The following is a 16,467-nucleotide window of genomic DNA, read 5'->3' as shown; positions in this document are numbered from 1 at the left end:
ACCAAATTAGGCATAACCTCCCCCCCAATAACACATTTTTAGGAATTATCAGTTATTAATTTTACAGACAAACAGATAAATTAATTCAACTTTTTTTCAGACAGAATTTGAGAGGCTAGGGCATGATTCCTTGTTTTCCTCTTGTTCTCCCCAGATAATGTTAAATATACAAACAAGGAATAATTAAAATTATTCTGAGACCGATATAGGGCCATTTGATGCATTTTATTAATTAGACATTCTATTTGATTGAGAAGCAAGTAAAACAGTGCAGTTACTTTGAAATATCATGATAATCTTAAATGGAAATTCTCTTTTTCTCCAACATACTGAAATCACTCATTTTGTCAAAAAATAAAGCCCAAGTTAATGAATCTCAAGTTTAAAAGATCAGCTAGTGTGATATTTATGTGTAAAAGATGCCAACTGGAGAGCCCTGGAAGTACCCTTAAGGTACTTTCCCACTTGACTGTCTTACCGTATCCCATTCCTCTGATCAAAGGCGGGGATCATGGATGCTGGATGCTCGGACATTAGTGCCACTAGCAGCTGCAGCACATCATGGATATTTTCATCCTGTATGACAAGCACCAATGTTATTCTACAAACTAACCTCAACAACAAGCTTCCCACAGAGCTGATACAATTAGTTACAATAAAAGGTAAGTAATTAGAGAAATGTACCTCATGCATTGTTAATAAGTAATTTAATATGCTCTGCAGTTCATCTTCTTTCACTCCTCGATCCTAAGGGGGAAACAAAAGAGCTGTTGTTCAGAGAAAATACATTCCTCAGGTTTGGATAAGCAAACCTTGGACCCAGTCAAATAATTGTACAGCTTTTTTATTTGAACCTAAAAGACTACATTTTCTCTATCATTTTACTGCTCTTCTTTATCATATTGGCAGTTCAAAACAGTATGAGGTCAGATTCCTTTAGTGTGGGCCCTCAGATACTACAGACTATTACTGTTACTCCTACTCTAAAACAGAACAGAAAACACTGGTTTTCAGTCTAATCTCAAACAGCAGATTATCCCTCAAAGAGTAGCATTCAGCTGTAACAGAAAGAGTCTTACACCATTTCTACCAGTGGTAGAACCAGCAAGAAGGATACAGCAATTATTACCTTGACAACTGCAATTATCTTTTTCATTTGACCATTTTATTAAAAAAAATTAAAGTATGACAATTAATTAAAACATATATATTAGACATTTAATAAAATATACATGGCAGAGTTTTGTGAGGTTAATAAGAAATTTTGTATGGATTTACTACTTCTCTGTTGATTAGAAGGATGTGCATGAACATTAAATTAACCAGAAAATGACACAATACTGGACAGATATAAACAATTTTCTACTATGAAAGATACTATTACAAGTATGTAACAGATGTCAATGTTTTCATTCTGGAACAGACCATTTTACCTTCAATATAAGTTGTTTCAAGAACAGAAGCATAAACGCCCTTAATGATATGATTTCTTTCTGGGAGGGCCGAGGACCATCTGAAAGAAACAAAATATAGCACTTTAAAATATAAAGTAATTTCTTTAATCACTGCAGCTTCTTAAGGAAATCACAGTTCCTACAACAGATTTAGTACTCTACTCTTATATAAAAGTTCATATTTGCAAATGATATCATTTATAACCTTTCAGAATCACATTTTTCAACACAATATATTTAAGTATATGTGATGCTCTATTTGGAAAAAAAAGAAATCCATATAAGGTTTTACTTAGTTTTTTAAAAGAAATGGGAAGATGAAAGATAGTAATAAGGTGATAGTAATAGACAGCAATAAGTGATAGACAACTTGGAATGACTAACCACTATGTTAAATACCATCTGAATGAAAACCAACAGAGAAAGGATTTATGAAATACCAGTGGTAGCCATTACCTGTAGCAGAAACTAAAGCCATTTAACCAAAGAGAAACTACAATCTAAAAAAAATATTCAATTTAAAAAAGGAAAAAACCAATAATCCATAATACTTTAAACAACTGTGCTTGATGAAGTACATTATGAAAACAGAAATGCCTAAAAAAGCCAGACATTGAACTATGGCAATTTGAAATTATTTTATTGTATTTGTCACTCTCCCTTTTCATAAATATTGAGGTTGAACTGCAAATTCTTTTGTTAAGCTCCTGCTTCTCAGGCAATCCAGGGCATAGACAGTCTTAAATTTTGTACAGTAAAAACAAATGCAACTTAAATTATTCTTCCATCATCCATTTCACTTTACAATGATAAACACAGATCAAAGTTTAAAAAAGTCTATGTCCCATTATTATTTCGAATCCAGATGAATACAACTTTTTAATGAAGATTCTCTAATTGTCTTTGGTGATGCTTTTTGAAGTGAAGCCACTGCTTTACACACAGTAGTTCAAGTTTGACAAGGGAAAACCTTAAGGAAAAGTATATTTGTTTCCCTAGGAGGAAGAAAAAGAATGGCTAATACACTCAAGTTTTCTTCCCTGTTCAGGAGTAGAAAGAGGAGAACTGTGTACTCTTCAGAAAAAAAGCAAATAAATCTCAAAAAGCAAATAAATCTCTGGTTGTCCCATTCCACTCACAATTTGTAAGAACAGTAAGAGTATTGCAGCAAAAAAGTTTATCAGCTAGGCTTTAAAGATATAAGACTAGTCTATATTAATAATGGCATCATAAAACATCTGATTTCCACTGTAGAAACAGAAGTAATTTGATTTTTTTTCTTATACTAGATGCAATTATATTAAATATTGCATGAATTTTTAGCAATGGTGTGCTTGTTTTTCAACAAGTCATTTTTATTTAATAAACATATAAATATGATATTTTTATATAATTTAGCTATTTTCCCCCCTAATTTAAATGTGGATTCAATTTCCCTAAATGCATCACAGAAGTTTCTTTCTTTGTACTCTCTTCCCTCTTACACCTTATTGGGAATCAATATCAGACAGCATCTGAAAACAAGGACTAAAGCAAACAAAAAAACTGACATTTCGTCTTTTCTGTAAGAAAAGTCTCTGTCATTTCTGAAAGACTGTAATTATGGAAACAGAATACAGACAATAGGGAGGTCTGCAAATCATTTCTATAACAGATATTGGAAGGACATATCAAGAAGAAGATATCCCAATGTAACTGGGAACCTCTTCAAAGACACACGAGTTTTCTTCTACTTCTACATTTGCCCACTCATTTCCCTGAAGACATGTGACAACCTTGAAAAGGGTTCTTCAACATGCAAAGGAGTTGCTGCTTGCAGGCTACATGCCAAGCAGGTAAAGTGCTTGGCATGTAGCCTTCTCTAGTACAATTTATTCCTTGCATTTTAGTTGGGTCAGGAAGCTTCACTGTTCTAGAATCAGAAAACGGGGACAGCTGCTACCCAAAAGACTTCATTAGTTTCAAAAATTAGTTTCAAAAACTGGCAAGGAAAAATAAGGCTGGAGAAACTGGAAGCTATGTAATCACCAGACAGCTACAAGGAATACAGCAATATGATGTAATGATCATCTGACACAGACTGAAGAGAATTAATTAAATACGAAGTTCTGAAGCTACCTAAAGCAGTTTTTTCCCCTATAATTTTTATATTATCACAGTTTTGTACTTCATTACTAATTAAATTACTTCATTCCTAGTTGAAGATTTATTTTAAAAAAATATATTATTGACCAAACAATGGTGTATTTTATCCTATAATTAAAAAAAGTATACATTAGCCTCACATATACCCAGGCAAAGAGAGACAAGTAGATCTTGTTTTTAACTCAAACATTGCAAAGTAGTTTTTACTGTCTATTAATCTTTGTGCCCATCACTGCATATAGAAAATTCAGTGTCACCATCACTTAGACACTGATAGCACTGCTAAAGACTAAAACCAATCTCAAATTAGATCAAGTATGAAGATAATCCTTTCAAGATCTGGCACAGCAACCATAAATCCCTAATACAAAATAATCACATTCTTTTTAATTGGCAAAGAGAAAGGATGCCTCCCTTTTCCCACACGAGGATGAGTCATTAAAGCATTTCCTGCTTTTAGATTTCTTTATGTATGTATTTTTCACAGAGCCCATCATTTGCGTCAGATTTTTAAAATACACACTCATAATAAGAGTTAGCCTGCTTTACCCAGACAAAAATAAATGAAAAAGTTATAATTTTATGCAATTCATCCCTGCAGCATAGAGAAATTATAGGGGCATAAACCAGAAGTAAATAAGAGGAAATAAGTAAACACATTCACAGAGTTAAGTACAATCAGTACTGCTGTAAAAAAAACCAAACAAACAAAAACAAGAAAAAAAACCAAAAATGTCCAAACTGATTGGAAGCTTTGAATAACAATAATAATGATTTCTAATTCTGTCTTTGGAAATAAAATTTTCTTACCAGTTCTACCAACAAACAAACAAATGTGACATTCTTCCATCTGTTTTGATTTTTTTTTTGTATGTAAAAAGCATGATTTTTCTACTCCTTAAATTAATAAAGTATGATACAGATAGCAGAATCTGATCTCCACACACACATAAATAACAACACATGATACGTGGATCACAGAAAACCTGATTTTCTCTCTGCTGTAAATCTAATAAGAACTGAGTCCCACTCTAATCCAGCTCTTAAAATAACTCTGGAACTTTGTATATTTACAAAGATAAAAACTACAGTTACTTTATTGTCATAATAATTTTTTGTAATTCCCCTTTCCACAGCTCGTGTTCAAAAATATTGGACGTGAAAAACATTCTTGAAAACTATTTAGCATGACATAACTTGTACTTTAACCACCATACATTCTCAATAAGGATGGATACATGATAGTCATAAAGGGAGCACTCATTGAGAGTTTGAAATAGCACTTATTGAGCATGAAGAACACAGGAAACATCAGTAGAGAGAGAAATGCTTGGCCACTCAGTTAATGAACTAAACTACACAGTTGGGAGCTCAAATGCACATTTCTCTCCTACAGCACAGGCTCCCCCACGGGAGTGGCCATGGCACCAAGCCTGCCTGACTTCAAAAGTTGGGACAATACCCTCAGGCACACAGAGTTACTCTTGGGGTGTCCTGCACAGGGCCAGATATTGGACTTGATGATCCTGAGGGGTCCCTTCCAACTCAATATAAAATCAAATAATTACAGAAAGAAGCTATAAATTTTAAATAATTTTCTCTCCATTGCCTGCTTTGTTGGCTACTTAGATACTGCAATGGCTGGGAGATCCTATTATCCCTATTCTGTATGATTTAACAAAATATCAAAGGTGTGCATGTGTTAAATCAAGATAATAGCTGCAAACCATAGTCTAAATGTAAAAAAAGAAAAAAAAATTGGATTCTTTTATTTGCAAATTAGCTTGATGGTTTAGGTTCTTTGTAAAAAAATCTGAAACAACACCAGAAGAAAAGTGTAAATCATGGTTTTAAACAGACAACTTGTCTCTACTATGTGGATTTACATGTAAAATGTAAAGCTACTAATTACAGAACAAGTTGATACTTCTACCCTCTGAAACAGTATTTCCACTGTTTCAGAACAAAATGGAAATACAAATATGAATTCAGTATGCTGAATCTAAGAAGAAACGCAAGTGTGAATCAGGAATCCAATAATAAAAGATACAAAACCAAATTTAAAATAAATACCTGAAACTTCAAAAAAATTATTAAACTTCATTTTAAAAACCCCATTTATACCTCCCATTTTAGAAGCTGATTACTAGGAGAAGCCAAAGAAAAACTAACTTTTTTTAAAGAAAACAGTATTTGCCAAATGGGAAGCTTCAATATTGAGCTTCTTTGGCTTTAAAGTAAGTGCTACTAAACTGTCAGTGCAGAAAACTCACCCACTTTGTGTTTTATTAAGGCAGGGGAAGGCAATAAAACCCTGAAGCAGAGTAACTGTCAGCAAGTAATAGTAAAACAAACTAATTATTAACTAATATTAAAAATTGTTTCAGTATCTCCACATAAAAATGGCATGCCTAGAAGACAAGAAAACATCACACTACTAAAATGTCTTCATGAATAAGCTTACTTCCTAATATGACAGCAAATTATTTGAAGGCACTTTAGCACATGCAGTCAAATTTTAGATACTGGCATGATTTCCAGTAAAGCCTTCTCCAGAAAAGTCTCATGACAAGTCAGCCTAGAATTTCAGCTGCAATTTACTCACATGATGACATTTTTCTGTTTCATACATTAAATTAATGTTTATAGAAAATACATCCTATTCTTCCATTTGGAGATTTCAAATGCTGCTTAAAATGCAGCAACTTTAAATTTCACATAACTGTATTTTTACACTGCAACTTTCTTAGTTTAACAAATTTTTTTTACATTATTCTACATTTCAACAAATTATAAACTTTCTGGTTGCAAACAGGCTAATAAAAATTTACATGAATCCAAAATCCTGGAAGAGTTATCTTTTTTGAACTATTTGGATTGGTGGATTTATGAGATGCTGAAAACACAGGTGAAAATAGAAAAACCTTAAGCATAATAACTACAGTTATTTCTAGAACTGCATTCTATGACTATAAGCTGTCTGAATCAACCAGGCCTACACTTAATGTTAAAAAAACATCTGGTAAAGAAAAGTGATGTAATATCCAAGTGATTAAACATTTTAAAATATTTTCACTAATTTTATCAATTGCTAGCAACTAATGTGGACATCCTAAAACATCTTTTATGAAATGAAGTTAATATAAAATTAAATTTAGTAACCCATCACATCAGCAATTTTTATATTTTTCACAATCATTTGCTTGCAAACCATTACAGTTATTACAGCTCTATTAGTCAGTAGCAGAAATTATCTGTGAAATAATACCAAAAAGTCCCAGTGCTGATTTGCATGGAGAAAACTCCATGGCTGTGCTGGGCTTGCTAAGTCACTGATGCTCCTGTCTGACAGGCTGGCATTCTTCAAGGCAATACAAGAAAAGCCACTTTTACAGACAGAAAAGAAATTACTACTTCTTTGTATTTGTATCAGTTACACAGGGCCTTCTTCAGGGAAGAAGGAAGAGGATAAGGAACAAGGAAAAAAGAATAAATAAGATATTAAACTTTCAATAAGTCAAGTTTATCTATAAACCTAACTAAAGACAAAATGAGAAAATTCAGATATAGTGGATCATAATATGTTTTCTGAAAATATGCATTACCTCGGTTTATATAACACCTTCCCAACTGCTGTATGAAGGCCTTAGAAATTTTGACTTATTGTCAAACTGCTACACCAGGCACCCACTAATTTACAGTACCTGATTACTTTTAGGGACTGACCTGGTTGCCTTCCAGGTAAAATAAGAATCTTGTCTGGAACTGACACAGATGAGAGGAGAATGTACTATACTCAGAATGAAAGAAAAGGTAGGGATGTAAACCAGCCATATCTATGCTTAATTTAGATTAACTGATTCACATCTCATTCCTAATTTTGTATCCTTGTGTACCTCATGCCTTATGTTCAGATTTTCATGAATACATTATATATTTTTTGAAGCTATGCAACTGGCATTACACATACAAATACTCAAAAAATACAGCTAAGTGCAAAGAGAAAGATCTGGGCAAGATAAAAGCAATCCATGCTTCCTAAAGAAAGAAATGCCACTGACTCCCCAAAGGAGCAAACCTAGCCAGAGGGAAGCAGTCTGCAATACATTTTCAAAGTGTTGTTAGGTGGTAGTATCATGACACAGAAGCACAGGAATTATTTTAATTTAAACCAATATACTAGGGAAAAAAAAAATCTCAACCATAACAAGTAGACGGTATTATCAGACTTTCATTCTCAAGCTAGTTGAGGAATTTTCCATGTCTCTACCTAGCTATAAATATGGTTGACACCTGAAAACCTCACCTCACAACAGCTGGGTATTGAACAATCACAAAGTAAATAAGCTGATCATCTGAGTTTTAAACATCCCAATTCCTCACTGATCTCAGACACAGTAATTTGTCCAATGGTAAAACTGTGCCTGTGCAGCATAGCAGTGTAAACCTCAACAGAGAAGATTTCTGGAAGTATGAATCCTGATAAACCACTCCCAGGATAGGATTTGGTTCACCCTAATTTCAGACATCAGCAGTGTAGCTCCCACACCAGAGCAGCTTCTAACCTCCCACCGAGGTTAGTGGAGATCTAATCAATAGAGGCAACACAGCCTAGGAAGCAACTACGCTTCAAACAAAGCATTTCTCAAGTGCCTGTCAATTAGAGCCAAGATACAGCTTCCTAAACATACCAGTGTAAGTTGTCACGCCGTAAAGTGTGCAAAATATCTACCCCAAACAAGCAGATTTGGTGTTGGATACACAGGAGACCTTCATCCTTCTGAGAGGCAGGTGAGATGCCCCACCAAGACTACAATGATACTAGAAATCTGTATTAAAGCAACTGACTCCTGCATTCCACTGTGCATTATCAGCAGACATCCAGCTCAGAAGGAGACATCTTCACTGCAGGCACCAAAAAAAGATGTTAATTCTGTTTTGGCAGAGGGAATCCAGAATCAGCATAAGTGGATAATCTAATTTATCACTGACAAAGATTTCAAGATAATTAAGTAACCAACTCAGGTAATTTTCATTAACTAGGATTTCAAACATTCATTTAAACGAACAGAACCTTGTCATCTTTTGTTAAGTATTTTTAAATAAATTTTAATAATTTTTGAAGACTACTCTTCATCTAATACTATACTATGCAGGAACTATAAATGTCACCCAAGATCCCACAGCCTTCAACGCCTTCATTGCCTATTAGGACATCTAATCTAGGAAAAGAATTGTTACTTCCAGTTTTGTTTATTAAAAAAAAAAAAAAGTGAGGGAAACCTCTATTCATGCACCTCACTTACAAAAGGAATTACCCAACAACTAATGTGTTAGATATGTCACACTCTTGAATATTTGGGTATGTGACAGTATTAAGAACATCCCCCAATTATTCAATTTCTCAGCATGACATTAATAGTTACACAATAAAATAATGAATAAATTCTCATTTACCAGGTTTTTTTTAAGAGACTTTCAGGCAAATCCTCCTGCTTTACACAAGTAGATAGCTAAATGCAATGGCATCACAGCCAAAAGATATAGGATTAGAATGATTTGCTCTGCTTAACACACATCTGCAACATACAGCATTCAAGCAGTATTCATTATTACATTTTGTTGGTTCTGTCATTCAGTACCTCCTGTGCTAAGCTAAGTGCATCACTTTCAGCAAAATTAAATAAATCTCTATTTTATAAGGACAGCGAAAAAAATATTATTGAACTGGAAATACAGTTTCAGAAACCTCTGCAGTGAGAACTAGAAGTTTCCACTCTGTTTTCAAGGTCACTTAACACTATTAATCACTCAAACCACACAAAGATTTCTTTGGCATATGAAATACATGTAATATTTCCTCTTTATTAAAGAAGAAGAAAAATCAATCTTTTTAATATGTTTCCTAAAGTATGCCTACATAAGTATATGCTACGTGACTGGAGACCAGAGTTGGAATCTTCTGGGAATATATATAAATATAAATTATCAGCATGAGTTTATGATACATCAAAAAGTATTTCCATAGTCCTTCTACTGATGGCCATCAACTATTGCCATTTATTCATCTCCTTGTCTACAGATCCAAGGAGCTTTCAGATATTTACTTTACAAACCTTCCTACAGGAGGAATGCTTATATTTTCTCCCTCATGTGCTGCACTTACCCAGCCCTTTGGGAGTAATGCCACTGCTGTCAGCAGGGTTGACCACCCAGTAGTAGTATTTCAGCGTGTGCATGAGCTGCAGCACCGTGCCCACTCGGCGGATGGTGTTGTAGATCGTGGCTGTCCCAATGAACTCAGCTGACAGGTAGGTGTACAAAGACAGCTGCACCTGGGGAGTGAAATGGTCACCCACAGAAATGTAAGCTCTGCATAACAACTGTAAATTGTAGGGGTCTTTGTAGAGTAGACCTTGGATACGATACATAAACTGAAACACTAATTACAGCTCAGCTTAGAGTAGGGGCTGCACTGGTACCTAGGAATGATTTAAGTTAAGATAAACATATTGGTTTGCTTTCTATTCTGACTTTTTATACAAAAAGTATATATTTTTAGTTTTTAGGACAACGCCACTTTTCACTTTGGTTTACATATCCCAACTATGATTACTTAGGAAAACAAAGAATTCATTATTACCAGAGAGGAATGATAACATGCTAGAGATTTTATCAAACTAAAATACATAGTTTGAATTAAAATAAGCGCTTACATTAATGTGTAACAAAACACATTTTTACTGCAATTAAAAACACAAAATTCTATGCTTAATCTGCAGGAAAACAATGGAATGCAATCACTGAAAAAGGGACGGGGTTTCTTGAAACAGTATTTTTCATAGAATCAGACAGAATCTTAGGCAATAATTTAACTGCTTTTATGAAAGTATAAAAGACATTGGAGTATACAGTTAAGCAGTGTACAGACTTGATAATCTAAGATCATTGTTATTGCCTTGCTTATAAAAAAATCCAAAAGAGAAAAATCAAAAACGTAAGTAGAATATTATAAAAGAATACAGGTATTTATTTTTGTTGTAGGAGAGTCTAAACATTATGCCAGTGTACGATTACCTTTGCAGGGGTATGTATCCAGATAGCAGGATTGAAAAGGATGTGATCACATAATTGCTTCAGTAGAGGTGCTCCATGAGATAATCCATCCAAATATTTCGCAAATGACAAAAATTGTTCCAGAACTGCTCTGGTTATATGAACTCTAGATGACTGGGGGAAAATAATCAGAAAGAAAAAAGATAAAGAAAAAATCTTTTTAATATGATTACAGCAGAACTCTGAAGCAGTATTTTCACCTAACTCATCATTACTACATACATTCAGCTTGCATGTTTTAATGTGATTGAATATGAAGGCAGTTTATACTTTATAACAATATTAATGGTCTTTCTAATGGCTATATTTAACAGGCTCAAATGTCCATCAATAACTTTTTTTTTTTTGGTATTTTGCTTAGTTTGGTTTCTTTTCATTTTATTAGAGTCCAGTCAGGATGCTACATTTATGTCCATCAATAACTTTGTTTTTTTGGTATTTTGCTTACTTTGGTGTTGCATTTCTTTTCATTTTATTAGAGTCCAGTAAGGATGCTACATTTTACAGCACAATTCTTCAGAACTTCATCTGAAGTCCTTATCTCCTCTTAAATTGGTGTCTTACTGAAATTTGGTGTCTCAGTGTGTGAACACACATTATTGGGAGACTTGATTTTGTTTCTTAAACTTAAGTAGGTATTTGAAGGAGTTGGGCTCAGTTTCCTCAAATTTCAGAATTCTTTCAGTTTCATAGCATATGCCATGCAATCACTGTTGAGACCTGCTCCTATGTAGTAACATGGCCTGAGGACTTTGACAAACTTCTTTGTATACTAAATTAACATTAATAATAATATGAATAATAATAACATGAATAAATAGTAAAAAACTCTAAAGATTTTTCTCCTTGCCATCTCCACAAAATGTCAAGCACTGGAACAGGCTGCTCAGGGAAGCGGTGGAGTCACCATCCCAGAAGTATTTAAAAGATGTGTTGATGTGGCACTGAGGGACAAGCTTTAGTGGTGGACTTGGCAGTTCTGTATTAATAGTTGGACTCTATGTTAGAGGTCTTCTCCAACCTAAATGATTCTGTGATTCTATTTTTCAATTGTTTTTAATGTTGTAAGTACATAAGTACAGTCTGGGAATATAGAGATCTATTTTTTTTAGAACTGAGGTCTACTGTCAGTAATACAAGTTCAGCCTACACGCTGAATTCCCTTTGGCTTGTACATGAAAATTCACAATAAATAATGTGCAACTAATAAGAATAAAAATGCTGTTTGGAAGTTCAAGTAAAAAAAAAAAAAACTCTCTTCTCTGAAGTATTTGATTACATGCAAATAAGCAACAGATACAACAGATAATTTAAAAATAATAAAATTGAGACTAGGAAAGGAAAGGATGCTTTCCCACCGTGTGTGCCAACTGAATATAAGCATATATTGAAAAAAGAGAACAAATCCTTTCAAAAAACTGCAGCTAAGCAAATATAATGTAAAAAAACCACCCAGAAAGCAACACGTTTTAAGAATTATGCTGTGATCAATAGAAATCTTTTAAATACTCACATGCCCAAGCCTAATGAACATAGCAGGTGTTAATTAGAAGAGCATGGAAACTCTTTCTTAAAAAAATCATATTGAACATTCTAAATCAATGCATTCCATGTGTATAAACCATAATGCTCTATTCAGGGGAAAGCTCTCCATGAAGGCTCACCAGTCTGCCTGTGTGTAACTCACCAAACCAAAGATAACAGCTTTGTAGGTTCCTTCTAGTTATGGCACAAGAAAATGTAACCTTGGGAAAAACCAGCACCTTAGGCTACTTCTTTGAAATTGTAAATCACACTTGCTTAGCATTGAAAACAGAAGCACAGAAAATCTACATTTAGGTATTAAGTGAAGGTATTTCCCTAGCACAACGAACAAAGGGAATAGAATGAGAGAAATTACTTATCATTCTTCAAAATTCAGAACATTTTTGAAAGGTGATATTATGAGTCTTATCTTCTGCTTAAAAGATTGCTATTCTGACCTCATGGTAATAAAAGCCCAGTAGTAGACATCCAAGAATGTCAGAGCCATGAGCTTCAATCATGGGACCATCACTATTTTAGTACAGCTGACAATAGTTTGCTCTCAGATTATTTAGATTATTAAACCCCAGTAACAGGGTGTCAAGAGAAAGGGAGGCAGGTGATGCTCCTCAGACAACTGAACCAAACCTCAGGTTTGAGATAATGGCTCATCATGCCTAAAAACAAGCAAGTACAGGGAATACCCCTTGCAGGGAATGCCCCACCAATTTTTTTCAGAAATTAAATTTTGTTACCGTTTTTCTTCTTCAAAACACAGGACAACTATTTTGACAATTTCAGAATCTTCACAGAAGATTAATTTAACTTTTATTAACCTACATATACACAAACAAACCCCCTCAGTTATGACATTTCTGCTTTATACAAACTAGAAACAAAAGAACTTTCCTAAGCAAGTTTGGAGGGACAGAAAATGCAGAAATGTAAATACTTTAAAGTGATTCCCAAACAGATCTAAAGCAAAAACATAAATAACAGAACCTCCTCAAGAAAACTGGTTCTTTGAATACTGGGTGAGGAAGATTAAGAATCTTCTGTTGACAACTTATAAAATACTTTTAATTTGCAATGTAAGTCACAAATATATTTTATTCCACCAGACATTTGAGCCAGGTGATTGAAAGTACCACAATGGCAATAGAAATACTAAGAAAAAAGATAAAAATCCTCCAAACATACCTTTTCAAGGAGATAACCAATGACTAGAAAGCCTTTTCCACCAAGCATTTGTTCTTGCATGGCTACTGAACTCTTAAGAAGCTCAACCAAGAAAGCCAATAGAGTAGCACTGCATGTAAAGAACAAGATTTTTTCAGATTAAAAATGTTGCTTTCTCAATAATCATCAGCTATTCAGTGAATAGAAATAGGCTTAAAGTGGTGAACAATTCCTTAGAAAAACACAAATCTTATTTTTACCATTTGAAAATTTCTCCAGTGATTTTTCACATATTGCAGTGGTAGGAGTGGGACTCCAGAGGCTACAAGGAAATCACCCAAGAATCCATCCCAGCAGTGTCTTTAAGTGAAGTGTTCAGAAAGTACAAGGAGGGAAAGTGTTCAGAAAAGGTTACAGTATAGAAACATAAGAGATATTAAAGACTTCAGGGGATGAAATTGGCAAGAAAGTGAAACTATGTTATAAAAACCAGCAGTGGAAACACATGACAGATTAATCCACCACAGGGAAAATAAATCATAATGGACTCTTGGGTGATGAGAATAAAACAAAAATACACTAATCTGTTGCTGAAAAATCAAGAAGAAAAGGAGAAAGAAAAAATAAAAGTGACAGGAGGGAAGTATTTAAAATTGCTTTTCAAATACCTCAAAAAGGTAGATGACAAAATGTATTGTAGTGCATATACAACGCGTACGTAAAATCATGATGTCTTTTCTAAAAATTAAATAGATGTAACAGCTCCTAGCTGTACAGACAAGTGCCTGCACCCATGAAAAGTTCTCACACAGGTAGTAGCCCAGGCAAGAGTGAAAACTGTGGGTTTTGCAGGTATGAAAAAGGGACTTAAAGAAAATATCCAACCTGCATTTGATACATTTCAATTTTATTTACAGTATCTAGTCATCTAAAGGTTTACTTGCTCTTAAAACAGAATCTTTTACTTTGAAATAAATGTTGAGTTTGGTTAATCCATGTCAGCACCAAAAAAATAATCAAAGTGCTGAGGAAGACAAGATTTATTCTGTTTGTTGAGTAAGGCTGCCATGTGAAAGAATAGAGAGCAGCCAAAGTACATGCTGGGAACATGAAATAGTGCCTTGTCTTTCTTCATTGTTGAATGGTCATAATAATCCATCTAAAAATCACATACAGACTGCTCCACAGAGTGTCAGCAATAAAAGAACACAGATAATATCCATTTACAGTACTCCAAAGCTTTTATCAAAACAACCTTTCAAGCTGTCACATCAACTTCAAACCAGATTATGTGCATCAATTTTTTCTTACCCCAACCAAAAGTTTCTAGTGTATTTGTCATCTAAAATAAGAATCTAATCATTTTTCTGCAGGAAAATCCATAAGCAGGTCAAATTAAGTGTTGAAGATTTTAATTTAGATTTTTTTAAAAATTAAAGAGGTGAAAGAAAATTCCATTTAGATGGGTCATGCTTACTACCGTCCTCTATGAGTAACTTTATGACTCACGACAACAAGCCATTATGCATAAAGTCAAACAGCATACACCTTTGCAGAATTATAATTCAAACTACAATAGTAAATACTGTTAATATTATTTGAAGTGTTAAAAATATTCTTAAAATGGATTTTAAAGATTTTTGTACCATATACAGACTTAAGTTCATTTTCTATTCTCAGAAGTACTTTGTCAAAAGCCTTTAAATTTATATCAGTTTACTTATTCATTCTATGAATTTAGATGTAAACTCATGGGCCAGTTATTCTTATATCGATACAATCTCTATACAACTGTTAAAAATTCTGATAGACTCTGAATGTAAGTTGTAAGACACACTGACACCACAACAATACAGATTTTTCCCTCTTTTGCTCTATTTAAGCACACATAAATTACAAGTCAACTCAGAAATCATAAGTGACCAGTTTATACCTAACAATGCCACAGAAACAGACAAGCTGGTTCTGTGTAAGAAAGACTGACTCAAAAAAAGTGTAGTAATTCAGATGTAGTCAGTGTCCAAATATAACTTTCTAGATATTAACCATCTTTATGCTGGCTATGGCTGAACTAATTAATCCTGCCTGCCCATATTACCGCTGCACAGAGCTACCTTAGCTGCTACTGTAGAGTGATGCCAGTGACTCTAGTTTCAGGAAAATGTATTAATTTAGGCAATGCCTTTGTGAATGAGCTATGCTTTCAATTAATTCCAAAATGGCTTTTAACATCTATTGATCCAGACACATAAAGATACCTCAATCAACTCTGCAGAGTCAGCTCAGGTCTGCAGGCAGTAACTCTAACTTCTAATCCTTCTACATTATCCAAGATTGCCACCATAAATAATAGAGTTGACTGCAGTATATAGTAATTCAAATCTTGGGATAGCACACATGAATGCATCATTACACCTTCAAGCACATTAAAAAAATCCAAGTACCAGAGAATGCAGCAGTTACAGAGAACCATCTGTCAGACACATAGAGGTGCAATGAAGTTTGAGATGAATATTGTACAGAACCACATTATTGATAAAAATTAACATAATAATTGAATATAACTAGCAGTTTGCCCACATTATTATGCAGGAAATTAAGTAAGTAAAAGATCTGTAATATTTTAACTCATAGAAGAGCTATAAAATCAAAATGGAAGGTTTTAAATTTCTCACTGCATGTACAGTACTGAAGATGATCACCCTACCTGATGATCAGAGATAGGCAGAAAACAGACTTCATGCTGTCTGTGTGGTTGGGGCCTGTGTTTTGGGGAAGGAGGTGGGGAATTGTATGGTATTTATGGCTTGGGTTTTGTTTTGTGGACTTTTTCCCCTCAGAGAAGTTGCTTAGACTTAGGTGAAACTTTGTTTTTGGAGGAGGAGATGGGAATGAAAGTGCACTAAGAAACAGCTGCTGCACACAACAGTGGTTTCACATGTAATGTTTTTCTCCTTACATATTATGCCTGAGAGCATCTGATCTGGTTGAATTCTCAAACAAACTTTCCCAGCCTCTTCAAAACTTCTTTTCCCCCACAATTTCAGAC

At 34.0% G+C, this 16,467-nt stretch overlaps 1 protein-coding gene across 10 annotated transcripts in view; it reads right to left on the bottom strand.

Annotated features, from left to right (window-relative positions):
- Positions 1–16,467, bottom strand: part of NBEA (neurobeachin) — a 457,716-nt gene that overhangs the window by 322,737 nt on the left and 118,512 nt on the right. For all 10 annotated transcript variants that reach the window (XM_074535327.1, XM_074535328.1, XM_074535333.1 and 7 more), the window contains exons 11-16: positions 13,440–13,548; positions 10,677–10,829; positions 9,766–9,934; positions 1,434–1,513; positions 685–747; positions 479–576 (exon numbers count right to left, since the gene is read on the bottom strand). In XM_074535327.1, the coding sequence (XP_074391428.1) occupies positions 479–576; positions 685–747; positions 1,434–1,513; positions 9,766–9,934; positions 10,677–10,829; positions 13,440–13,548 (672 nt within the window). The remainder of the gene's footprint in view (positions 1–478; positions 577–684; positions 748–1,433; positions 1,514–9,765; positions 9,935–10,676; positions 10,830–13,439; positions 13,549–16,467) is intronic.

Source organism: Zonotrichia albicollis, chromosome 2 (assembly GCF_047830755.1).
Source record: "Zonotrichia albicollis isolate bZonAlb1 chromosome 2, bZonAlb1.hap1, whole genome shotgun sequence".
In the NCBI taxonomy this organism is placed as follows: Eukaryota; Metazoa; Chordata; class Aves; order Passeriformes; family Passerellidae; genus Zonotrichia; species Zonotrichia albicollis.
The sequence above is the reverse complement of the archived record's forward strand: the minus strand, read 5'-3'. Positions and strand labels throughout refer to the sequence as shown.